A 25,802-nucleotide genomic window follows, 5' to 3' on the forward strand; every position below is an offset into this window, starting at 1 on the left:
GCTCAGGAAGTAGATATAGTCAGCTTTCAACTAGTCAATACCTTGTGATAAACTCAGTGAGAAAATGTGAATAATGTATAGAATATTACCTCCATTGATGCGAGAAGTAAAAACTACATAGTTCAGGCAGATGGTGGTGGTGGCTTTTCTATATCTTGGAGGAGAAATTCAAGAATTACTGAGGATCTTAGAAAAACATTGACTCAAAAAGAATTAGAATTGTGTGTTTGGTGGAAAATTTAGTATTTTTTGAGGTAAATTTTGAAGTTTTGATGATACAACATTTTGCCTTTACTAAAGACTCTTAATCCTAACTTAGTTTATTAAAGTGAAATTTCATTTATGCCTCAGATGGCTAAGTGATTTCAATTTACCCCCTTCTACTGTCAAACTCCTATTTCCATTTAGTTTTTAGTTATACCTCTTGAAAGAGTCAAAGAAAGTGCTCTCTTTATGATTTCAAATTTCAGCTATCTATTCCTTAACATATAAACCATTATGTGAGGCTTTTCTTTTGTAATTTGAGAGACCTGGGGTGTCTGGCTATATCTGAAATCTGTGATTTGTATTTGATTTCTAGTAGAAATCTGTTAGTTTATAATTTCCCATTATCAAATAATATACCCTGACATTTAAGCATTCACCTTTCATTCTATATATCCGTTCCCTCACATGGTAGACAATTATTAAAACTTGCTATATGGTGTTATGGTAGGAATGATATGAATATGCAGATGAAATATATGCCCTCCAGGTTGTCAGTGTATTGAGAGAGACTGACTTTTTTTTTTTTGGTCTTTTTATCTTTGTAGGGCTGCAAACATGGCATATGGAGGTTCCCAGGCTAGGAGGGTCTATTGGAGCTGTAGCTGCCGGCCTATGTTACAGCCACAGCAACATGGGATCCCAGCCACATCTGTGACCTACACCACAGCTCACAGCAACGCCAGATCCTTAACCCACTGAGAGAGGCCAGGGATCAAACCCACGTCCTCATGGATGCTAGTTGGGTTCACAAACCCCTGAGCCACGATGGGAACTCCAAGACTGACATTTAAATGTCATGTTTCTGCTACTCTGTGAAAATAGTCTTCATTTATCTAGATGACCCTTACAGCTTTGTTAATCTAGGACAGCAATCTTCAAATTTTTACTCAGTTGTTACCTGAAACAATTTTGAAAAACTGTCCTTTTTTATATTTTTAAATCGATAACTGTAACTTTTAGCTTAAGTTTAAATAGTGACACAGCATGTAATTTCTGACATGTAATATATCAGTAAAATTCAGCACTCTTAAATTTACCTAAGGAAATCTAAATGGTTTTTTGAAAAACATAAAACAAGCTTAGGTGGTTGGGAATTTTAATTATTTCCCCTTTCCAACTTATGTGTCTGTTGTGTTACTCCCACTGAATTTTATCCTAATGTTATGTATTTTTGTATTTAAAAATCTTATTGATCATCTGTCTAACCTATTTGTCACAATAATATGTATATAAATTGAAATTAGGAATGTTTTCCTATGACCATAAGGCTATAAATATTAAAAATATTTTCTGGTTTGAATTAGAATTATTACCACACAGTTAGAATAACATACATATATTAAATTTTTTTTTTTTTTTTTTTTTTTTTTGCTTTTTAGGTTCATACCTGTGGCATATGGAAGTTCCCAGGCTAGGAATTGAATGGGAGTTGCAGCTGCTGGCTTACACCATAGCAATGCAGGATCCAAGTCATGTCTGCAACCTACACTGCAGCTCATGGCAACGCTGGATTCTTAACCTACTGAGTAGAGCCAGGGTTTGTTTCTGCTGAGCCATGGTGGGAACTCCTAGAAATAACAAGTTTTATTTTGCGGTAATTAATAAAGAATAAGCACACCTATTGCTAAAAATGAATCTGTTTTATAGCTAGTTATATCTTATGTAATGAGAATTGACTAATTAGAATAAAAATTTCATGATGTAATTTGACAGAGTAGGTTTTAACTACCACACTGAATAATACACCCTCAATCTAAAATAGTTCTTAGATGGTTTTTTGCTATGGGTTTAATATAGCATAATTTGAACAATTTGTTAGTTCTGGAAAATACTTTTTTTTTTTTTTTTTTTGGTCTTTTTAGCTATTTCTTGGGCTGCTTCCGCGGCATATGGAGGTTCCCAGGCTAGGGGTCGAATCGAAGCTGTAGCCATCGGCCTACGCCTGAGCCACAGCAACGCGGGATCCGAGCCGCGTCTGCAACCTACACCACAGCTCACGGCAACGCCGGATCCTTAATCCACTAAGCAAGGGCATGGACCGAACCCGCAACCTCATGGTTCCTAGTCGGATTCGTTAACCACTGCGCCATGACGGGAACTCCTGGAAAATACTTTTATATTTAGAAGAATCAGGCTCCTTAATTGGATTGCTTTAGTTCTTTTTTTAAAAAAAATGTAATTTTACTGAAGTCTAATTGATGTACAATGTTGTGTTAATTCTTGTTGTACAGCAAAGTGATTCAGCCATACACATACACATATCCATTCCTATGTTATCACAGAACATTGAGTGTGCTATACGGCAGGTCCCTGTTGATTATCCATTCCATATATCAAAGTATGCTTTTGCCATTCCCAAACCCCCAGTTCACCCCTGCCCCCTTCCCCTTTGGTAACCATACTTTTGTTTTCAAAGTCTGTGAGTCTGTTCTCGTTTGTAAATAAATTCATTTTTTAAATTCAACGTGTAAGTAATATCCTATGGTGTTTGTTTTCCTCTGACTTACTTCACTTAGTATGATAATCTCTGGGTCTGTCCATGTTGCTGCAAATGGTATTATTGCATTCTTTTCTATGGCTGAGTAATATTCTATTCTATATATATTTTATACACACACACACACACACACACTTCATCTTCTTTGCCCATTCCTCTATCAGTGCACATTTAGCTTATTTTTATGTTTTGGCTATTGTAAATAGTGCTGCAGTGAACATTGAGGTGCTAGGTATCTTTTAAAAATGAATTTATTTTTTAATTAATTTTTTGCTTTTTAGGGCCTCACCTGTGGCATATGGACGTTCTCAGGCTAGGAGATGAATTGGAGCTGCAGCTACAAGCCTATGCCACAGACATAGCAATGCCAGATCTGAGCTGCATCTGTGACTGATGCTGCAGCTTGTGGCAATTCTGGGTCTTTAACCTACTGAATGAGGCTAGGGATCAAACTCACATCCTCATGGATACTAATTGGGTTCGTAACCTGCTGAGCCACAATAGAACTCCCAGGAACCTTTTTTTTTTTTTTTTTTGGTCTTTTTAGGGCCACATCCACAGCATATAGACGTTCCCAGGCTAGGGGTCAAATTGGAATGGTAGATGCCAGCCGATACCACAGCCACAGAAATGCCAGATCCAAGCCATGTCTGCAGCCTACACCACAGCTCATGGCAGTGCCAGATCCTTTGATCCACTGAACAAGGCCAGGGATCAAATCTCCTTCCTCAAGGATACTAGTCAGGTTTGTTACTGCTGAGCCATGCCAGAAACTCCTACATTTAGTTTTCTAAGGCATTGACATACTGTTTTCCATAATGGTTGCACCAGTTTCCGTTCCTACCAACAGTAGAGGAGGATTCCCTTTTCTCCATACCTCCTCCAGCATTTATTGTTTGTAGCCTTTTTTTTTTTGGCTGTAGCTGTGGCATGTGAAAGTTCCTGAGCAGGGATTGAACCCATACCACAGTTGCAACCTGTACCACAGCTGTGGCAATGCTGGATCCTTAGCCCACTGCACCACATGGGAGCTTCTGATTGTAGACTTGTTGATAATGGCCATTCAGACTGGTGTGAAGTGATACTTTATTATAATTTTGACTTGCATTTCTGTAATAATTAGTGATGTTGAGCATCTTTTCATATGCTTTTTGGCCATCTGTCTTCTTTGGAAAGATGTCCATTTAGATCTTCTGCTTATTTTTTGATTGGTTTGTTTTTGATATAAAGCTGTGTGAGATTATATATTTTGGAGATTAATCCCTTATCAAATGCTTCGTTTGCAAAGATTTTCTCCCATTCTGTGGGTTGTCTTTTCTCTCTCTCTCTTTTTTTTTTTTTTTTTGGCTTTTTGCTATTTTCTTGGGCCGCTCCTGCGGCATATGGAGGTTCCCAGGCTAGGGGTGGAATCGAAGCTGTAGACGCCAGCCTACACCAGAGCCACAGCAATGTGGGATCTGAGCCGCGTCTGCAACCTACACCACAGCTCATGGCAACGCCAGATCCTCAACCACTGAGCAAGGGCAGGGATCGAACCCGCAACCTCATGGATTCGTTAACCACTGAGGTATGACAGGAACTCCTGTTTTTTCTCATTTTTAAGCATTTTATTTTTATTTTTTGGCTGCTCTGTGGCATGTGGAGTTCCCAGGCCAGGGATCAGATCTTCAGCTGCAGCTGGGGAACAGGAACTTGCCAACAGTGTTTTTTTGACTTGTCCTTTTGTTTGAGTCTCCAGAGTTTATTACACCTCTGGGCAGTGCATTCTAAGTTCTGGGTGGAGGTAAGAGTTGTACCTTTTTTTTTTTTTTTTTTTGGTAAAACGGCAGGCTTGTTTTGAAAAGGAAAGAGTACATATGGAAGATGATCTCTAAACTGATTGTTGAAAAGTCTTCAACTGTCCCTTTTGTACCCCTTTTGATGATCCAATAAAACCAAGAACATAGAAGGAAAGCAAAAAAGGCAACACAAAATGCTCCTCATTCATTTACTGATGGAAGGATTCTTTTTTTTTGGGCTGCTCTCATGGCATATGGAGGTTCCCAGGCTAGGGGTCGAATCAGAGCTGTACTGCTGGCCTACGCCAGAGCCACAGCAATGTGGGATCCGAGCCACGTCTGCAACCTACACCACAGCTCACGGCAACGCCGGATCGTTAACCCACTGAGCAAGGGCAGGGATCGAACACGCAACCTCATGGTTCCTAGTTGGGTCTTTAACCACTGCGCCATGACGGGAACTCCTGATGGAAGGATTCTTTAATTGCTCAATGACAATTATTTAGAAATTATATAGAGAAGGTTCAAGGGATGTCATTAGGGAACTATTATGAAGTAGGTGAAGTGAGATTTAGTGCACCAAGTACTAATAAAGAGGAAAAAAAAATAAGAGCCAGATACAAGAACTTCAAAATCATAATGCCGAGAGCATTTGACATAGGGACAACTGTCCAGCATATCTCACTAGCTCCCGAGATGGTTATTGTTATACCACGGCCTAGTAGTTTACATTATAATAGTAACTGAGAAGTCAAAAAGATTATATTCATTGGACTTATTTAAGAAGGTAGAATTTCATGGTGCATATTGGAAGGATTTTTATAGAAATAGTTAATGTAAAACAAATTTGAAAGAGTAAGTCTAAAAGCCTTCCATATCATCTTGAAAATTCCTGAAGGATGCCTCATTCTCCTATGAGACACTGCTTTGGTTTTCAAATGGCAAATCAATGGTGCACTTTGTTTTAGGCGAAATGATTTTTCTTTTGATCTCACTCTTACCCTTTTATGTGGATGTATTTCGGTTACTTAAGACAATGTTGAAAATTTTGGTTAGTTTGGTTTAGCCTTGGATGCTTGTTCTCAGCATCTCTTGGGAACTTCTAAGAGGTGCAAGTTTTTGGGCCGCTTTTTAGATCTCTTGATCTGGAATTTGGGGGGGTCAGCACCACAGTCTGTTTCATAAGGCCTTCCTTGAGGTGATTCTGATGCATGCTGAAGATTGTGAACAGCTGGCCTGGCTTCTCTCTGAATTAATTCTTTTTTTTTGGTTATGCCTTCAACATCTGGGAATTCCACAGACCAGGTATCAAACCCAAGCCATTGCAGTGTCAACACAGGATCTCTTATCTGCTGTGCCACCAGGGAACTCATCTCTGAATTAATTCTGACAATCATATTTGAATTTAGAAACTCTGAAGTCCAGAGAAGTTAAATGACTGGCTTCTATAAGCTCTGGTTGACAACAGGGTTGGGTCAAGAACATAGATTTATTTAGTCTTAAATATTTAAATTATACACCAGTATCTCATAAATACAGCTGTAAAATTCTTAAAAAGATGGGAACAAATCAAATCCACTCATATATAAGAAGGGTAATAATATATGATGAAGTAGAGTTATTCTGGGAATCTAAGAGTGGTTACTATTTGAAGATCAGTCAGTGTGAGTCATATTAATAGAATAACGAGGAGTTCCCGTCGTGGCACAGTGGTTAACGAATCTGTCTAGGAGCCATGAGGTTGCGGGTTCAATCCCTGCCCTTGCTCAGTGGGTTGAGGATCTGGTGTTGGCGTGAGCTGTGGTGTAGGTTGTAGTCGCGGCTCGGATCCCTCATTGCTGTGGCTCTGGCGTAGGCCGGCATCTACAGCTCTGATTCCACCCCTAGCCTGGGAACCTCCATGTGCCGTGGGAAGCGGCCCTAGAAAAGCCAAAAAAAAAAAAAAAAAAAAAAAAGAAGGAAAATCATAGAATCATTGTAGTTACAGAAAAAGCTTCTGGTAAAATCTGACACCATTTATGATAAAAACTGGTAGCAAGCTTGTAGTAGAAGCAAAGTTCCTAATAGAATAGCCTTTCTCAATCTTCTTATCCTGAAGGAACCCTTGAAATAATTTTTAGATCTCAGAGCCCTGGTAAAAAAGATTGTTAAATCTGCAGCTCATGAATATTATTTAATTTGTGAGTTGTGGCTGTAATAAGCCAATAATTGTCCGTGTTCTCTTGGATAGAGAACGAGGTTTTCTTTGTATGTATTTTGCTCAGCTTATTAGCCTACTTTTTTTGGCTTTTTTTTTGCCATACCCTCGGCATGTGGAAGTTCTGGGCCAGGGATTAAACCCACGCCACAGCATCGACCCAAGCTGCAGCAGTGACAACACCAGATTTTTAACCTGGTGTGCTGCATGGGAACTCCTACTAGCTTACTTTTTTTTTTTTTTTTTTTTTAATGTGTGTGATTTCTTCTTCCCAGAAAGGATGTCAACTCTAATGCAAGTCAGTTTTTTCTTTAATTTTTTTTTTAACCTTATCCAAGTAAGCAACTTGGTTGTTCACAAATGGGCAGAGAAAGGGTCCTTCACCAGGCATGTGTTTTTTGTTGAAAGGGAGGGAAAATGTTTAATTTCATTATTTAGTCATTGGTGGTTTTCAGTAATGCTTGACACTTGCTGATATCCTATCTCACTGTCAAACCAAACCGCATTGCAAGATTTCCTTTGCTGTATGATTTGTCCAAAGATTCTCTTTTCCTTTGAAATCCAGAAGTCACTTGAAGTCAGCTTTTTTTTTCTAGAACTTTGCAGAAGCTCATTCAACTGGTTTGTATAATGAGAAAAAAGTCTGCTTAGAACGCTAGCGTCTGCAGTCATTCTTCATTTTCAAAGCACTCAGTAAAGTATGGTTTCCTGTTTTCTTGAAAGCACTTATGTAACTTACCTTTCAGCCTAAATGTTCTTTAAGAGAGGACTTATCTGCTGGATTTCCATATTGTTATAAGAGATTTATGTGCTCAAGTGCACTGATCTTTGTGTAATAGAGGAGATCATTTTTGTGGCATCATTCAAGTTATTTTTCATTTTATTTCCAAGGATTTTGGATACTGTTACTTGTCTAAAGAAAGTAGTGTCTTGTGACAATATCATAACCATCATTGTCATCATGCTTTTTTTTTTTCTTAAACAAGAGTGGTAAGGGAGTTCCTTGGTGGTCTAGGGGTACTTTCACCGCTGCAGCCTGGGTTCGGTCCTTGGTCTGGGAACTGAGACATCAAACTGCTGCATGCTGTGGCCAAAAATAAATAATACCCGCACCCCCTCAGGAAAACCCTAAAAAACCACAACCCCAAATTGAGAGAGGGAAAAACCTTTTACTGAGCCAGCCTTTCATGGGGCACGTCAGGGAGGGTATCATGGTGGTTCCTCCAAGACAGACCTTTGCTTCCAGATAGGAGGATACCACTTCAGATGTCCTGCTCTTTACTTGTTTGTGGCAGTTTTTGCAGCACAGTTTTTCTTGAAATTTACCATCATTTAAACACTTTACAGGTAGTGCTACATAACTTTTTTTTAGTGAAATCTGTTGGTTTGTCAACCTGGATAGATAGGCTGTTGTTTCTCAGTTTATTAAACAGACTTCTTGAGCATCATGTGACATGTCATCAATTTGTTGACTTAAACTGTTTGGTACTTTTCAGTGTCTTATATTGTGCATTTTACTCACTGTCATTTGGTATGTTGACATTATTAGGTTCCCACCATCTGTGTGATATCCCCCCCATCCTGATTTTCTGGGTATTAAGTTTTACTACTGATAACTTGCCTCCTGAGCCTTTTCACTGAATGTGACCTTTTTTTCCCTTAAAAGCTTTGCTCTGTTCGATTTGAGATTCCAGTAGCTATTTAAAATAGTAAGTACCTTGACTTGCCCATTGCCCATAAGTGTGTTTTCAGTTTTGCTGGAACTATTGTAAGTTATTTGTCATGATGAATAACGGAACAGGACATCTTCCTAGGGTTACTAGGCTATGTAAAACTCATTGATCAGTAGCTCTCATTGTAATGGTAGGCTTTTTGGTATATCTTGTTGCAGTGGTGCAGTGAAGTGGTTTAGAAGATTCTAGTTCTTTATCACTAGCTTGGTTAGAATTGTTTGTGGGCCTAGGCTTAGAATCCTTGTCTATCACAAATTTCATCTTCAGAAATCATCACAGTGGCTTCAGACATGTTTATAAAACAAGTGCTAATAAGTTGCAAAACCACAGGGAACACTGACTTTGCAAAAAATATGAATACCTCACAGTATCTGACTTTTATTACTACATGATCCATGTTTTGCAACACTGACAACAGCAAAGCAGCAGGGGGCAGTTGAATCTTGGTGTGTAAGAATTCTTTGTTTAGAATTCCCCGCAGATTTCTGGTTAGAGATGCTTGCTTGCTCTGCTAAGTCATTTGGCGGGGAGCTCTGGAAGGGGGCTGCTGGCATTGTCAGCTCACTGCGTTCCCGTTTGTGTAATAGAGATCTTACTAGTTATTGATAAGCTCCTCTTTCATCAGAAACTGATCATGGGCTCAGCCAGATGAATATAGCCCTGCTCCCCACGAGGTGCTAAAAGACTTCTAGTCAAATCGTAAACATGACAGCTCAGTAGTTGCCTGTACATGAGCAACTGCAATGCACACTGTATGTAGTTGAAAATAAGATATTTAGGAGTTCCCATTGTGGCGCAGTGGTTAACGAATCTGATGAGGAACCACGAGGTTGCAGGTTTCATCCCTAGCCCCGCTCAGTGGGTTAAGGATCTGGTATTGCCGTGAGCTGTGGTGTCGGTCGAAGACACGGCTCGGATCTGGCATTGCTGTGGCTCTGGCGTAGGCTGGTGGCTACAGCTCCAATTGGACCCCTAGCCTGGGAACCTCCATGTGCCATGGGTGTGGCCCTAGAAAAGACCAAAAAAAAAAAAAAGATGAAAATAAGATACTTATTTTTAAATTACTCTTAGGGTATGCCTAGTGACATCTTATGGAACCTATGGTGGAGAAACCCTGTGAAAAGACTGTATTTGAAAACCTAGACACTTAGGGTGAATTAGTGACTGCTTTTCTCTTGAGGACAGAAGGCACTTTTTCATTTTTCTTAAGCTGTATTCATTCTTCTGTTTCCAGATTAACTTGGCCTTTTGATAATTTTATATTGTAATGGGGACAAGTTTTATTTATTTATTTAAATTTTTTTGCTTTTTAGGACTGCATCTGTGGCATATGGAGGTTCCCAGGCTAGGGGTCAAATTGGAGCTAGAGCTACTGGCCTATACCACAGCCATAGCAACGCCAGATCCGAGCCAAGTCTTCGACCTACACCACAGCTCACGGCAATGCCAGATCCTTAACCACTGAGCGAGGCCAGGGATTGAACCCAAAACCTCATAGTTCCTAGTCGATTCATTTCTGCTGCGCTATGATGGGAACTCCAAGAGACAAATTTTAATAGTAAAGCAAACTAAGGAAAATGTAATACGTTTGATAATGAGAGATAATGGATAATACAGAATAGTTATTTTGAAGGAGTTGATCTTGGCTGTCTTTGGACAAGTAAAATTACCATAAGCTCCTTTATGCCTTCTAATTTAGGCTAGACACTTCCAGGTCCGTATATCCAAAATATACAAAGTCCTAGTGCAAAATATTACATTGATCTCCACCTATTTTTTTTTTTTTTTCTTTTTAGGGCCTCACCTGCAGCCTATGGAGGCTCCTAGGCTAGGGGTCTTACCGGAGCTGTAGCCGCCGGCCTACACCACAGCCACAGCAACATTAGATCTGAGCCATGTCTGTGACCTATACCACAGCTCATGGCAATGCCCTATCCTTAACCCACTGAGCGAGGCCAGGGATTGAACCCGCAACCTCATGGTTCCTAGTCGGATTCGTTTCCGCTGTGCCATGACGGGAACTCCTCCACCAATTTTTTGTCCACCCTGAAATTATTTATTTATTTATTTATTTGTCTTTTTGCCATTTCTTGGGCCGCTCCCGCGGCATATGGAGGTTCCCAGGCTAGGGGTCAAATCAGAGCTGTAGCTGCCAGCCTATGCCAGAGCCACAGCAACATGGGATCCAAGCCGCATCTGCGACCTACACCACAGTTCACGGCAACGCCGGATCGTTAACCCACTGAGCAAGGCAGGGATCGAACCTGCAGCCTCATGGTTTCTAGTCGGATTCATTAACCACTGCGCCACGACGGGAACTCCTGTCCACCCTGAAGTTAAAATTTTTCTAGCCTACTGTTTTTTTACACATGTTTTAATGTACTACTGCACAGATATACTGTGTATGTTATAAACTTGTGCAAATTAGATATTTTGAAATTGAGATAAAAAGTAAAATGAATATGCTTTCTTAAAAAGCCCTTTTGCTAGTTGAAAGCAATATGGTTGAACATGTCATGTCTGAAAATCTTCATTTAGCCTTTTCTTATAAAAATGATATGCCATTTTAAGTTTAGTTTATTTGGATCCTTGTTTTTAATTTGCTTTCATAGCTATAAATACAAGGATTTATAGATCTAAAGGGAAGAGAGTACTTATCTTAATTTTTTATTGCTGCTGTAACAAATTACTGCAAACTTGGTGGCTTAAAATAACACAAACTGATTATCTTACAGTTTTTTAAGTCAAGTCCACAGTCATTTTCCCCAGGCTAAAGTCAGGGTGTAGGCAGGATAGTTCCTTCTGGAGGCTCTCAGGGCCCTTCTGTTTTCTTTCCTTTTTCAGCTTCTAGAGGCAGCTGCACTTCCTTACACATGGCCCCTTCTTTGTACCACTCCAGCCTCTTACTTCCTTTGTCATATCTACCACTATTCATATTCACTGTGACTCTTCTCCCTGTTTCCCCAGGATGCTGGTGATTACATTGGTCCCATGTAGATAACCCATGATAATCTAGCTCAAGCTCCTTAATTTAATCACACTGTGAAGTCCCTTTTGCTCCATATGGTAACACAGTCACAGGTTGCAGAGATCTGGTGGTGGATGTTTTTGGGGGAGAGGCTGCAGTATTGAAGGGAAGGAATTCAGTGGTGACCGCAGTCATGGTCGGTACCTCTTTACAAAATTATGACACTATTTTTTTTATCCGTCTCACCGTTAGGCAGTTAAGTTAGTAAATTTCCATCTTTCCATATGTTGCTTCATGCAGACATATCAAGAGAGTTTATAATTTTTGATGAATTGATTTTAAACTCAACAGTTTTGTTTGGAAGAGTTTTTTTTTTAATATTTTTTATTTTTATTTTTATTTTTTGTCTTTTTGATGTTGTTGTTGTTGTTGCTATCTCTTGGGCCGCTTCCGAGGCATATGAGGTTCCCAGGCTAGGGGTTGAATCGGAGCTGTAGCCACCGGCCTACGCCAGAGCCACAGCAACGCAGGATTCGAGCCGCGTCTGCAACCTACACCACAGCTCACGGCAACGCCGGATCGTTAATCCACTGAGCAAGGCAGGGACCAAACCCGCAACCTCATGGTTCCTAGTCGGATTCGTTAACCACTGCGCCATGACGGGAACTCCAGGAAGAGTTTTAAAATATTTCTAAAATTTGTAAGATAGGCTGACATGAGAGTTTTTATTCTTAAATATTTTAAACTCTGAAATCACATAATGATGGAAATATTCCCCAAACATTCTTTTTCCTTTTTTTTTTTTTTTTTTTTTTGTCTTTACTGGGGATGGAGATGGTCATATGATCTGGCTCCTGCTTACCCCCCCCCCTTTTTTTTTTTTTTTGGTCTTTTCTAGGGCCACACCTATGGCATATGGAGATTCCTAGGCTTAGGGGTCTAATCGGAGCTGTAGCCACCAACCTACGCCACAGCCATAGCAACATCAGATCCGAGCTGCATCTGCAACCTACCCCACAGCTCATGGCAATGCCAGATCCATAACCCACAGAGCAAGGCAAGGATCGAACCCACAACCTCATGGTTCCTAGTTGGATTCGTTAACCACTGAGCCACGACAGGAACTCCAAAACATTCTTTTTCAAAATGCTCTTTGCTCAGTGTGAATTTCTTTCAAAAAATTATTTTTACACTTGTTAAAATGCTAGTTTTACTTTGAAGGAATAGATTTATAATAATTAAAAAATTGTTAGCAAACTATGAATAGCCTCTGTAATCTTAGAAATAGCTAACAGATTTGAAACACTTGCCTTTTTGTAAAAAGTTGTAACTCAGTTTTAAGTGGCTACTCCTTATGGGTTTATAAAATCATTGTACAGTCTCTGTATTTTAAAGGTCTTTAAAAAAAAAAAAAAGATTCACCATTGTGCTGGCATTTTACAGCAGGTTAACTGCAGTGTGTTGCAGAATGCTGCGAGTGAGCGGGTGAAGCCATGTCTGTCAATCTTTGCCAAGTGGGATTCCCACTTCCCTCAGGATTCCTCCATGCGTGTGGCCATACGACATGAAGCCAAGGGAGTCTCTTGTGTTAGTTCACATATTAAGAATTAGTAAAGCGTAATTTTTAAGTGTAAATTTTATTTTTTTAATTACCCAATGAATTTTATTTTATAGGTGTACAACAGTCATGACAACCACATTTTATAGCATTTCCATCCCAAACCCTCAGTGTGTCCTCCCACTCCCCAACCTGTCTCATTTGGAGACCATAAGTTTTTCAAAGTCTGTGAGTCAGTATCTGCTCTGCAAAGAAGTTCATTGTGTCCTTTTTTTAAATTCCACGTATAAGTGATAGCATTTGATGTTGGTGTCTCACCGTCTGACAGACTTCACTTAGCATGATAATTTCTAGGTATATCCATGTTGCTATGAATGCCGTTATTTCTTTCCTTTTAATGGCTGAGAAATATTCCATTGTGTGCATGTACCACATCTTTACCCACTCCTCTGGACATTTAGGTTGTTTCCATGTCTTGGCTATTGTATATAGTGCAGCAGTGAACATTGGAGTACATGTATCTTTTTGAGTCATGGTTTTCTGTGGTTAGATAGATGCCAGGAATGGGATGGCTGGATCAAATGGTAATTCTATTTTTAGTTTTCTGAGGCATCTCCATACTGTTTTCCACAGTAGTTGCACCAGGTTACATTCCCACCAACAGTGTAATAGGGTTCCTTTTTCTCCACACCCTCTCTAGCACTTATTGTTTGTAGACTTTTCGATGATGGCCCTTCTGGCCAGTGTAAGGTGATACCTCATAGTGGTTTTGATTTGCGTTTCTCTAATAATGAGTGACGTTGAACATCTTCTCTTGTGTTTTTTGGCTATCTGTATGTCTTCTTTGGAAAATTGTCTATTTAGATCTTCTGCCCATTTTTTGATGGGGTTTTTCATTTCTTTGGTATTGAGCTGCAGAAGGTGTTTATAAATTTTGGAGATGAATCCCTTGTCAGTCGCTTCATTTGCAAATATTTTCTCCCATTCTGTGGGTTGTCTTTTTGTTTTGTTTAGGGTTTCCTTTGCTGTGCAGAAATTTTTTAAGTTTAATTAAGTCCCACTTGTTTATTTTTACTGTCATTACTCTAAGAGGTAGATGTGAGAAAATGTTGCTGTCATTTATGTCGGAGAGTGTTTGGCCTATGTTTTGCTCTAAGAGTTTTATAGTATCTGGTCTTATATCTAGGTCTTTAATCCATTTGGAGTTTATTTCTGTGTATGGTGTTAGGAAGTGTTCTAATTTCATTCTTTTCCATGTGGCTGTCCAGTTTTCCCAGCTCCATTTTTCTTTTTCAGGATGTCTATGGGTCTTCTGGGTCTTTTGTGCTTCCAAACAAATTTTAAAATATTTTGTTCTAGTTCTGAGAAAAATGTCCTTTGATAATTTGATAGGGATTGCATTGAATCTGTAGATTGCCTTGGGTAGTATGGTCATTTTGATAATATTGACTCTTCCCATCCAAGAGCATGAGATGTCTTTCCATCTGTTTGTGTCATCATTGATTTCTTTCATCAGCGTCTTATAGTTTTCAGAGTACAGGTCTTTTGTGTCTCTTTTTTCTTTGTGTCTTTTCTAGGGCCGCACCCTTGGCATATGGAGGTTCCCAGGCTAGGGGTCTAATCAGAGATATAGCTTCAGGCATACACCAGAGCCACAGCAACTCGGGATCCAAGTTGCGTCTTGCAACCTACATCACGGATCACGGCAACGCTGTATCCTTAACCCACTGAGTGAGGCCAGGGATTGAACCCACAATCTCATGGTTCCTAATCGGATTCATTAAGCACTGAGCTATGACAGGATCTCCTCTTTTGTCTCTAGGTAGGTTTATTCCTAAGTATTTTATCCTTTTTGATGTGTTGGTAAATGGGATTGCTTCCCCAATTTTTCTTTCTGATCTTTTGTTGTCAGTATATAAAAATGCAGTTGATTTCTGTGTATTAATTTGAATCCTGCGACTTTGCTAAATTCATTGATGAGCTCTAACAGTTTTCTGTTAGAGTCTTTAGGATTCTTTAGGTATAGTATCATGTCATCTGCAAATAGTGATAGTTTTACTTCTTCCTTTCCAATTTGGATTCCTTTTATTCTTTTACTTCTCCGGTTGCCGTGGCTAGGACTTCCAAAACCATGTTGAATAGTAGTGGTGGGAATGGACATTCTCGTCTTGTTCCTGATCTCAGTGGAAATTCTTTCAGCTTTTCACCATTGAGAATGATGTTAGCTCTGAGTTTGTTATGTATGGCCTTCATTATGTTGAGGTAGGTTCCTTCTGTGCCCACCTTCTGGAGGATTTTTATCAGAAATAGGTGTTGGATTTTGTCAAAGGCTTTTTCCGCATCTGTCATGAGGATCATGTGGTTTTTACTCTTCAATGTGTTAATGTGGTGTATCACACTGATGGATTTGTGGATATTGAAGAACACTTGTATCCCTGGGATAAATCCCACTTGATCATGATGTACAATCCTTTTAATGTATTGTTGGATTCGGTTTGCAATATTTTATTGAAGATTTTTGCATCTATGTTCATCAGTGAAATTGGCCTGTAATTTTCTTTTTTTGTGGTATCTTTGTCTGTTTTGGTATCAGGGTGATGGTGGGTGGCCTCATAGAATGAGTTTGGGAGTGTTCCTCCCTCTGCAATTTTTTGGAGTAGTTTCAGAAGGATAGGTGTTAGCTCTTCTCTAAATGTTTGATAGAATTCACTTGTGAAGCCTTCTGGTCCTGGACTTTTGTTTTTGGAAGTTTTTGAATCACAGTTTCAATTTCAGTTCTTGTGATTGGTCTGTTCGTCTTTTCTACTTCATTTTGGTTTAGTCTTGGAAGATTGTGCTTTTCTAAGAAATTATCCATTTCTTCTGGGTTTTCCATTTTATTGGCATATAGTTGCATGTGGTAGTCTCTTATGATCCTTTGTATTTCTGTGATGTCTGCTGTTACTTCTTTTTCATTTCTATTTTTATTGATTTGAGAGCTCTCTCTTTTTTTCTTGATAAGTCTGACTAAGGGTTTATCAATTTTGTTGATTTTTTTTCAAAGAACCAGCTTTTAGTTTCATTGATCTTTTCTATGGTTTTCTTTGTTTCTATTTCATTGATTTCTGCTCTGATCTTTATGATTTCTTCTATTAACTTCAGGTCTTGTCTGTTCTTCTCTGTCTAGCTTTTTTAGGTGTAAAGTTAGCTTGTTTATTTGAGCTTTTTCTTGTTTCCTGAGGTGGGCTTGTATTGCTATAAACTTCCCTTTAGAGCTGCTTTTGCAGCATCCCATAGGTTTTGGAGTGTCGTATCTTTGTGGTCATTTGCTTCTTGGTATTTTTTAATTTCCTTTTTGATTTCTTCAGTGGTCCATTGGTTGTTTAGTAGCATGTTGTTTAGTCTCCATGTGTTCGTGTTTTCTGCAGTTTTTTTCTTGTTGTTTTCCAGTCATTGTAGTTAGAATACTTGATATGATTTCAATTTTCTTACAGTTACCAAGGCTTGATTTGCAGCCCAGGATGTGATTAAGTGGAAACTTTAGATTAAAAATTTTTATAAAGCTTCTAAAGAATCTTTCAAATGCATTGACCTTTGTAGCCCTGTAGTGTATACATTAGTCTTTGGAGCCCACTGTGTTGTATATGCTGCAGCTGCCCCTCCTTCCTTTTTCTCTATATTCTAGTTATCATTCAGAGGCTTACCCATACTTTGCTTTCTCTTTCATCTCTTCAGATTGTACCTGTCTTTTTGATAGATAATTATTTACCAAACTTTCATCTATGTATGTTTAGCTCTGACCCTATTTTGGGAGTTCTTGAAAGCAGAAGTGATTTTGCATTTCATTGTATGTCTCAGTGCAGTACTTTTGGCATATAGGAGTTATCAATATTTGAGTAAGTGAATGAATTAACAGAAGATGCTCAGTATAGGGTTCTATCTTTTGGTATAAAAAATATAAAGAGGTATGAATGAAGAAATCTTGTTCTCACCTCTAATTTCTACTTATTTTCTCTCCTGCACTGTGTCTTATAGATAATCTTTTATTGCTTTTTTAATGATGATTTCTAATGGTTCTTTGTATACAAACAAAGTAGGGATATAAATATTTTTGTCCCTTCCTGTATAAAAGGTTTCATACTACATTTGTTTATTTTTAAAAATTGGGATAGAGTTGACATACTACCTTGTATTATGTACAGCGTAATAATTTGATATATGTGTATACTATGCAGTTTGGTATTATTAACTATAGATACCATGCTGTCCATTACATCTCGACTTATTTGTCTGGAAGTTTGTACCCTTTGACCACCTTGACCCTTTTTTTTTTTTGAAATCAGAGCTGTAGCCGCTGGCCTACACCACAGCCCAGCAACACAAGATCTAAGCCGTGTCTGCGACCTACATCACAGAGCTCATGGCAGTGCTGGATCCTTAACCCACTGAGCAAGGCCAGGGATGTAACCTGCGTCCTCATGGATACTAGTCAGATTCCTTTCTGCTGAGCCATGACAGGAACTGCACCTTGACCCATTTTGTTTACCCCTTATCCCCCGTGCCACCTCTGGCAACCACTAATCTGTTCTCTCTTTCTGTAAGTTCGTTTGTTTTTTGGTTCTACATATAAGTGAGATCATACAGTATTTGTCTTTCCCTGTGTGACTTGTGTCACTTAGCACAGTGCCCTTAAGGTCCAACCACGTTGTTGCAAATGGCAGAATTGCCTTCTGTGGCTAAATAACATTCCAGTATTCGATCTGTGTATGTGTAGGTGTATATAAAAGTTTTAGAATTGATTTTATTCTTTAGAGCAATCTGAGGTTTACAGTGTAACTGGGCAGAAAAAAAAAAAAAATCACTTGATCTTTCCAACCTCCCACACTATCAGCATGTTGCATCATAGTGGTACATTTGTTAAAATCTTTGAACCTAGGCATTGTTATCACCTGAAGTCCACAGTTTACTTTGGGATTCACTCTTGGTGTTACATAATCTGTAGGTTTTGACAAATGTGTAATGAATGTATCCATTATTACAGTATCATGCAAAATAATTTCAATGCCCTAAAAATCCTCTGTCCTCTGCCTGTTTATCTTTCCGTTTCCCTTAACCCTTGGCAACAAGGAAGTTGTTCATTCTCCATAGTTTTATTTTTTCCAGAATGCCATATAGTTGTATGTAGCCTTTTCAGACTGGCTTCTTTCATTTAGTAAAGGCATTTAAATTTCTTCCATGTCTTTTCATGACTTGATAGTTCATTTCTTTTTAGCAATGAATAATATTCCATTGTCTGGAGGTACTTCAGTTTATCAGTTGACCTACTGGAGGACATATTGGTGGCTTCTAAGTTTTGGTGGTTATGAGTAAAGCTGCTATAAACATCTGTGTGCAATTTTTTGGGTGAACATAAGTTTTCAGCTGTTTTGGGTAAAAACTAAAGAGTGCAATTTTTGGATTGTATAATATGTTGAATTTTAAAAGAAACTGCCAGTCTGTCTTCTAGACTGGCTGTACCATTTGCATTTCCACCAGCAGAGAATGAGAATTCCTCTTCTCCACATGCTCTCCAGCATTTGATGTCTACATATGTTTTTTAACCTAATAATTTGTCCTGGACATCTTTCTAAATTAGCACATAGAGAACATTTTCATTCTCTTTTTAAACATCTGTAATCTGTATAGTAGCATTGATGTTCTGTAGTTTATTTAATCAGTCCTCTGTTGGTGGCCACTTGACTCGTTTCTAGTATTTTCCTTTTACAAACAATGCTGCAAGTAACCCTGTTGCCTTTCCATGTTCTGGTTTATCTGTAGGGTAAGTTCCTGGAAGTGGAATTGCTGGGTTAAGGGTTTCAGTGCACTTACATTGCCAGATTCCTTTGCTCAGAGTGTATTGGTTTGCATTTGTACCAGTAGTGTGTGAGAGGGCCTCTTTCCTTACAGTCACTCCAATAGCGTTGTCAAACATGGATTTTTGTCAGTGTGATAGATGAGAAATGTCTTAGTGGAAGTTGAGTATCTTTTCATGTTTAAGGTTGTTTGTATCTCCTTTTTTGTGATTTGTATGTTCTTGTCTTTGCGTCCTTTTCTTTTTTTTTTATGGCTGCGCCTTTGACATGTGGAAGTTCCCACGCCAGGGACTCAACTGTGCCATAGTAGTGACCTGAGCTGTTGCAGTGACAATGCTGGATCCTTAATTTGCTGTGCCACAAGGCAACTCCATAAGTCATTTTCTTGTTAGGTTTTTGGAAGTGTTAAAATATTAGGAAGGTGGAGTTCCCGTCTTGGCTCAGTGGTTAGCAAATCTGACTAGCATCCATGGGGGTGCAGGTTCAATCCCTGGACTTGTTCAGTGTGTTAAGGATCTGGCCTTGCCGTGAGCTGTGGTGTAGGTCACAGATGCGGCTTGGATCCTGCATTGCTGTGGCCATGGGGTGGGCTAGTGCTAGTGGCTCCAGCTCTGGTTAGACCTCCAGCCTGGGAACCTCCATATGCTGTGGGTATGGCCCTAAAAAGTCCAAAAAAAAAAAAAAAAAGAAGAAAAGAAGGTGAACTCTTTGTGATATAAATTGCAAATATTTTATCTTAGTTTTTGATTTGATTTTATAATTTTTTTTTTTTTTTGTCTTTTTTGCTATTTCTTTGGGCCGCTCCCACAGCATATGGAGGTTCCCAGGCTAGGGGTCGAATCGGAGCTGTAGCCACCAGCCTACGCCAGAGCCACAGCAACACAGGATCCAAGCTGCGTCTGCGACCTACACCACAGCTGACGGCAACGCCATATCCCTAACCCACTGAGTGAGGCCAGGGATCAAACCCGCAATCTCATGGTTCCTAGTCGGATTCATTAACCACTGACCACGACGGGAACTCCTGATTTTATATGTTTGAAGTTAGTTTTGTCTGACTTTATAGTCCAGTCTCTTCATCACTATAATTGTACTATCTCATATAATATACCGTTTACATTCCTGAAAAGATTGATTTACTTGTAACTATTATTTAATGCAGTTAGCATTTCAAAACTGTCTTTTAATAATAGTTTCTTCCTTCAATAGACACGGCATCAGCGAGGAGATACACATCCTCTTACTTTAGAAGAAATTTTGGATGAAACACAACATTTAGATATTGGACTAAGCAGAAACAATGGTTAATGACTGAGGTAAGAATTAGCTTAAATTATTGTAAAAAAAATTGCTATAATTAGTGTTTTAATTTGCTGAAATCTGATAATTGTTTTCGCTTTTTCTTAAAATAATTGGTGTAGGGTTTTTTGGTTTTTGGGGTTTGTTTTGCTTTTTAGGGCAGCACCCACGACATACGGACATATGGAGGTTTCCAGCTAGGGATCGAATCTGAGCTGTAGCTGCCGACCTGCACCACAGCCACAGCAATGCCAGATCCGAGTCGTGTCTGTGACCTACACCACAGCTCACGGCAGTGCCGGATCCTTAAGCCACTGAGTGAGGCCAGGGATAGAATTTACGTTCTCATGGATGCTATTCAAATTTGTTTCTGCTGAGCCACGACGGGGACTTCCTATGTTGGCAAATTGTATTGTTGCTGTGTTTTAGGACATGTATAGCTTCAGGTATTGTAGGGAAAGCAAAATATTTGTCATACCACTACCACTATTATGCTTTGATGGTGATGTTACTGCCTATTGGAAAAATAATTGGGAACATCGTATATCTAAACACAACACAGGATGAAAAGGAATCCTGAAACAAACAATCAGTGACCATGATGCGAATGTGGAAATGAGTAGCATTTTAAAAATTGAGATATTTTGTCTCTAGGTATGAAATGACAGTTTAGTAAGACATCTTTCTAGGACCAGTGCTGGTTCTAAAAAACAAATGTAAACTTTCTAAAATAGAATTCAGTTAATTTATTTTACCAAGCAAAATATTTTTCTTGATTTTCATAAGGTAAAATGAGCCAGTTAGTGTCATTACAGCTCATTATGTTACTAATACACAAATAGTGGTAATCCACATTTAAATTTTGATGCTTAATCTTGGATGGACTACCATATTAGGTAAAAGTTATTTTAATTACCATTCTATTCTCCTTCCTTCCTTCTTTCTTTCTTTCTTTTTTTTTTTTTGCTTTTAAGGCCACACCTGCAGTGTGTGGAAGTTCCCAGGCTAGGGGTTGAATTGGAGCTTCAGCTGCTGGCCTACACCATAGCCATAGCAATGCAAGATCTGAGTTGTGTCTAAGACCTACACACACACCATAGCTCCTGGCAACACTGGCTCCCTGACCCGCTGAGAGAGGCTGGAATAGAACCTGCATCCTCATGGATACTAGTTGGATTCGTTTCTGCTGCGCAACAACAGGAACTCCTCTTCTTTCTCTGTTTCTTCTCTTTATCCTTTCAGAGTCAGGCTGGCACTATAGAAGAAAATAAGTAGGATTGCTCTTTCTTGAAGAGCTTTCCTTCTGATATTGGCTGTACAACAAGAATGACTAGAAACATTACTATATTCAGTAATTTCTGCATTCTTACTCAGTTTCAATCTCAAACTGACATGATAGGTAAATTTCTTATATGGACTCTAAAGTCTGGTCCTTTTCAGTTCCTTCCGCAGCTGCTAGTGCCATTTGATACCACGTGGGGCAGGCTATTGATATATTCATTTCATGGTTATGTTCTTCACATTATAATTCCAATATGTGATCAACTATACTTTGAGGCAGGGTAGGAAATAGCTGTTTCACTTTGTTGATGTTAATAGTTGTATAATTCTTACTTCTGAAAGAATATGGGTACACCTTTCTTCAAAGAAGAGGTAAACTGGTTTCTTTCTTATTCGAAGAATCTGTATAAATAATAAAGTTTCTTTTATAAAGAATGAGCACCGTGCTGATCTCTACCTGTTATTTTGGATCCTCGCTGGTAGGGTTTTAGATATATTGATATTCACAAGATGCTTTTAATTTGCCATTGTACGGGTATTGTTTTTTAAATAATGAGTAGAATTAAAAAATGTATACATGGTATTTCCTTTTATTAATATATACAAATTGTGTTGTGGTTGCAGGCGTTAGTCAATAATCCCAAAATTGAAGTAATAGATGGAAAGTATGCCTTCAAGCCCAAGTACAACTTGAAAGATAAGAAGGCCCTACTTAGGCTCTTAGATAAACATGACCAGCGAGGCCTAGGAGGAATTCTTTTAGAAGACATAGAGGAAGGACTCCCCAATTCCCAGAAAGCCGTCAAGGTAACTGCTCTTTTTTTTTCTATACCTTAATATAATTTGAGTTAATAATATTTTTATGTTTTTTTTTAAATCAAGATTTTTTAAAAAATTATTTATTTATTTATTTTGCTTTTTAGGGCTGAGGCATATGGAAGTCCCCAAGCTAGGGGTCTAATTGGAACTACAGCTGCTGTCCTATGCCAGAGCCACAGCAACTTGGCATCCAAGCCACGTCTACAACCTACACCACACAGCTCACAGCAACACCAGATCCTTAAGCCCCTGAGCAAGGCTAGGGATCAAAACCACATCCTCATGATTCTAGTTGGGTTCGTTAACCGCTGAGCCATAAAGGGAACTCCCTAAAAAAATTTATTTTTAAAGCCTTTTCTATCATATATTCTTGGGGTCGGGGGGAGCCAGTTGAATATTTGAAATTTGTGTTTCATGCTGCATAGCAGGACAGAGCATAGCCATTTTTGTGTAACTTTGACAGTTCCCTTTTATGTATGATTGATGCTTCAGAATGTTTTTGGAAAGTTTTCCTCAAAGATGTTAGTGTTTTTATTATGTTTGTATACATGATTTCCTTTAGTAACAGTGGTGCACAGTGTTAACCTGGGTGAACCAGAGGCGTTAAAACACAAAAGCATTGACTGAAAACTTGGTTGTTTTAAACTCCTGAAGGGACTGTCACTTAAAGTGGATTACATTTCTGGTTTAAATTTTGAACTCTGTTGGGAAGACTGCTAGTCTCTGTTATTCACAGTTGCTCGTTGATACTAACCTGTAAGCTTTTTGTTACTATGGAGTAAGACTTGCATCTTTCTCTCTTCTACTTCTTGGTAATTCAGTTACACATGTTAGACCTCTTTGTATTGTCCCACATGTCTCAGGCTGTGTCTGTGTATTTGTCTGTTATCTGTATGTTTACTTACTATTTTGTTCTATTGCTTTATTGTCAATTGTACTGACTTTTCTTCATTACTTCCAATTTGTTGTTAAGCTCAACTGGCAAATTCTTTATTTTATAGATTGTATTTTCAGTTCTAGACTTTGAATTCTTTCTTACCGTTTCTGTTTCTTTGCTGAGATTTCCCCTCTTGCCCATTCGTTACAAGTGTATTTTCCATTACACCCTTGAGTGTAATTTCTTTTTTTTTTTTTTTTTTTTTTTGCCTCACCCTTGGCGTGTCGAAGTTCCTGGGCCAGGGGTCAAACCTGTGCCACAGTGGTGATGTTGAAAGGTGGAACTACTGAATACTGGCTTAACAGTTGAGAGTGCTAGATGCATTTCCTGCTTCATTCTTTTTTCCCATTTTGATAGGGGCCAGTATTGTTGCTCCTCAGTAAGCTTTATGTTAAATTATAAAGTAGAACAGCGATATATACTGATAATTTTTGATTCTATTTTAAATAATTTTGTGATATAAATTACTTGGACACCCTGTCTTTAGTCGCTCTATTCTTTGAGGAGTAGAGCTGAAGGGGTCATGAAAAGTATAGTCTCTCATTTTCAGTCAGAATTATTTCTAAATTGTTCAAAACCCTAGATTTTTATTCTCTCCTGAAAAAATGAGAAGATGCATTCTCTCCTAAGTAATTGCTCAAGGGAGAAATTTGACATAATTAAGTTAAATTTCTTTTGTCTTTTTTTTTTTTTTTTTTTTTTTGTCTTTTTAGCTATTTCTTGGGCCGCTCCGAGACATATGGAGGTTCCTAGGCTAGGGGTTGAATCAGAGCTGGAGCCGCCAGCCTACGCCAGAGCCACAGCAACTCGGAATCCGATCCGCGTCTGCAACCTACACCAGAGCTCACGGCAACGCCGGATCATTAACCCCCTGAGCAAGGGCAGGGACCGAACCCGAAACCTCATGGTTCCTAGTCGGATTCGTTAACCACTGCGCCACAACAGGAACTCCTTGTCTTTTTTTTTTTTAAGGCCACACCCTCAACACATTGAGGTTTCCAGGCTAGGGGTCCAACCAGAGCTGCAGCTGCCAGCCTACACCAGAGCCACAGCAATGACAGATCCGAGCTGTGTCTGCAACCTACACCACAGCTCACGGCAACGCCGGATCCTTAACCCACTGAGCGAGGCCAGGGATCAGACCCATAACCTCATGGTTCCTAGTCGGATTAGTTTCTGCTGCACCATGACGGGAACTCCTAAATGTCTTATGTGTTGTTTCCTTTTCGTCAGTTCTTGGTGGTGACAGAAGAACTGTTAGTCATTTTGTCGACCATACAGTGTTTGAAAAAATGTATAGTATAGTGCTAGCAAGAACAAAAAGAACTGTGCAAAAGCAAGAAAACAAGAGACTGTTCCAGATTATTCATCTCTTAGTAATTGTTATGTGGGGGTTTTCTAATAATTAAATTAACTACCAGTATAATTTTAATAAGCCACTCTGCATTTGTGATAGATTTAATTTTTTTTTTTTTTTTTTTTTTTTTAAGGGCCACACCTGTGGCATATGGAGGTTCCCAGAGTAGGGGTTGAATTGGACCTGCAACTGCTGGTCTACATACACCACAGCTCACAGCAGCACGGGATCCTTAACCCGCTGAATGAGGCCAGGGATTGAAACCTCATCCTTATGGACACTAGTTGGGTTCATTACCGAGCCACAGTGGGAACTCCTAGGATTTAATTTTAAGTTGGAATATTGAATCATCTACTCCTCGGGATTTTTTTTTTAATTAAAAGTTGTTTTTAATTGTAAAAATGAGCATAGTAAGTGGTTAAATTCATCACCATATGTAGTTGTAAGAAAATATCTTTTTTATAAGACCTTTTTTTTTTTTTTTCCTTTTCTTGATTTTTAGGGTTGCGCCTGTGGCATATGGAGATTCCCAGGCCAGTCTACACCACAGCCATAGCAACACAGGATCAGAGCTGCATCCACAACCTACACCACAGCTCATGGCAACACTGCATCCTCAACCTCCTGAGCAAGGCCAGGAATTTAACCCACATCCTCATAGATCCTAGTTGGGTTTATTAACCGCTGGGCCATGAAGGGAACTCCCAGTAAGAACTTTTAAGATCTCTTCTCTTAGCAGCTTTCAAATCTGCAATAGTATTTTTTAGGGCTGCACCCGAGGCATGTAGATGTTCCCAGGCTAGGAGTTTAATTGGAGCTGCAGCTGCCTACCCTACGCCACAGCCACAGCAACAGCATCCCCAGATCCGAGCTGTGAGTTGTGTCTGAGATCTACACCAAAGCTCACAGGCAATGCTGGTTCCCCAGCCCACTGAGCAGGGCCAGGGATTGAACTGAAACCTCATGGTTCCTGGTTGGATTTGTTTCTACTGCGCCATAACGGGAACTCCAGGATTTCATTCTTTTTTAATGGCTGTGTAACATTCCATTGTTTAAATATGTTTTCTTTATCCATTCACATGTCTCTGGGCACTTTCTGTATCTTGGCTATTGTAAATAACGCTGCACTGAAGAAGGTGGTGCATATATCTTTTTATTTTTATTTTTATTTTTTATTTTTTTTCAAAATGTTTTGATATTTAATTTAGCTTTCTGGAAAAGGGATAGTCATTTTCTTTTTTTTTTTTAGTAATTTTTTTTATTTTCCCACTGTACAGCAA

General features: G+C 39.0%; 1 protein-coding gene across 1 annotated transcript in view; it reads left to right on the forward strand.

Moving 5' to 3' along the window:
- GTF2E2 (general transcription factor IIE subunit 2) overlaps window positions 1-25,802 on the forward strand; it is an 81,087-nt gene that overhangs the window by 23,777 nt on the left and 31,508 nt on the right. Inside the window, 3 exon segments of the mRNA NM_001244861.1 lie at window positions 20,039-20,116; window positions 20,119-20,145; window positions 22,034-22,216. Coding sequence (NP_001231790.1) covers window positions 20,039-20,116; window positions 20,119-20,145; window positions 22,034-22,216 — 288 coding nt within the window.

The sequence above is a fragment of the Sus scrofa genome, chromosome 15, assembly GCF_000003025.6.
Source record: "Sus scrofa isolate TJ Tabasco breed Duroc chromosome 15, Sscrofa11.1, whole genome shotgun sequence".
Lineage (NCBI taxonomy): Eukaryota > Metazoa > Chordata > Mammalia > Artiodactyla > Suidae > Sus > Sus scrofa.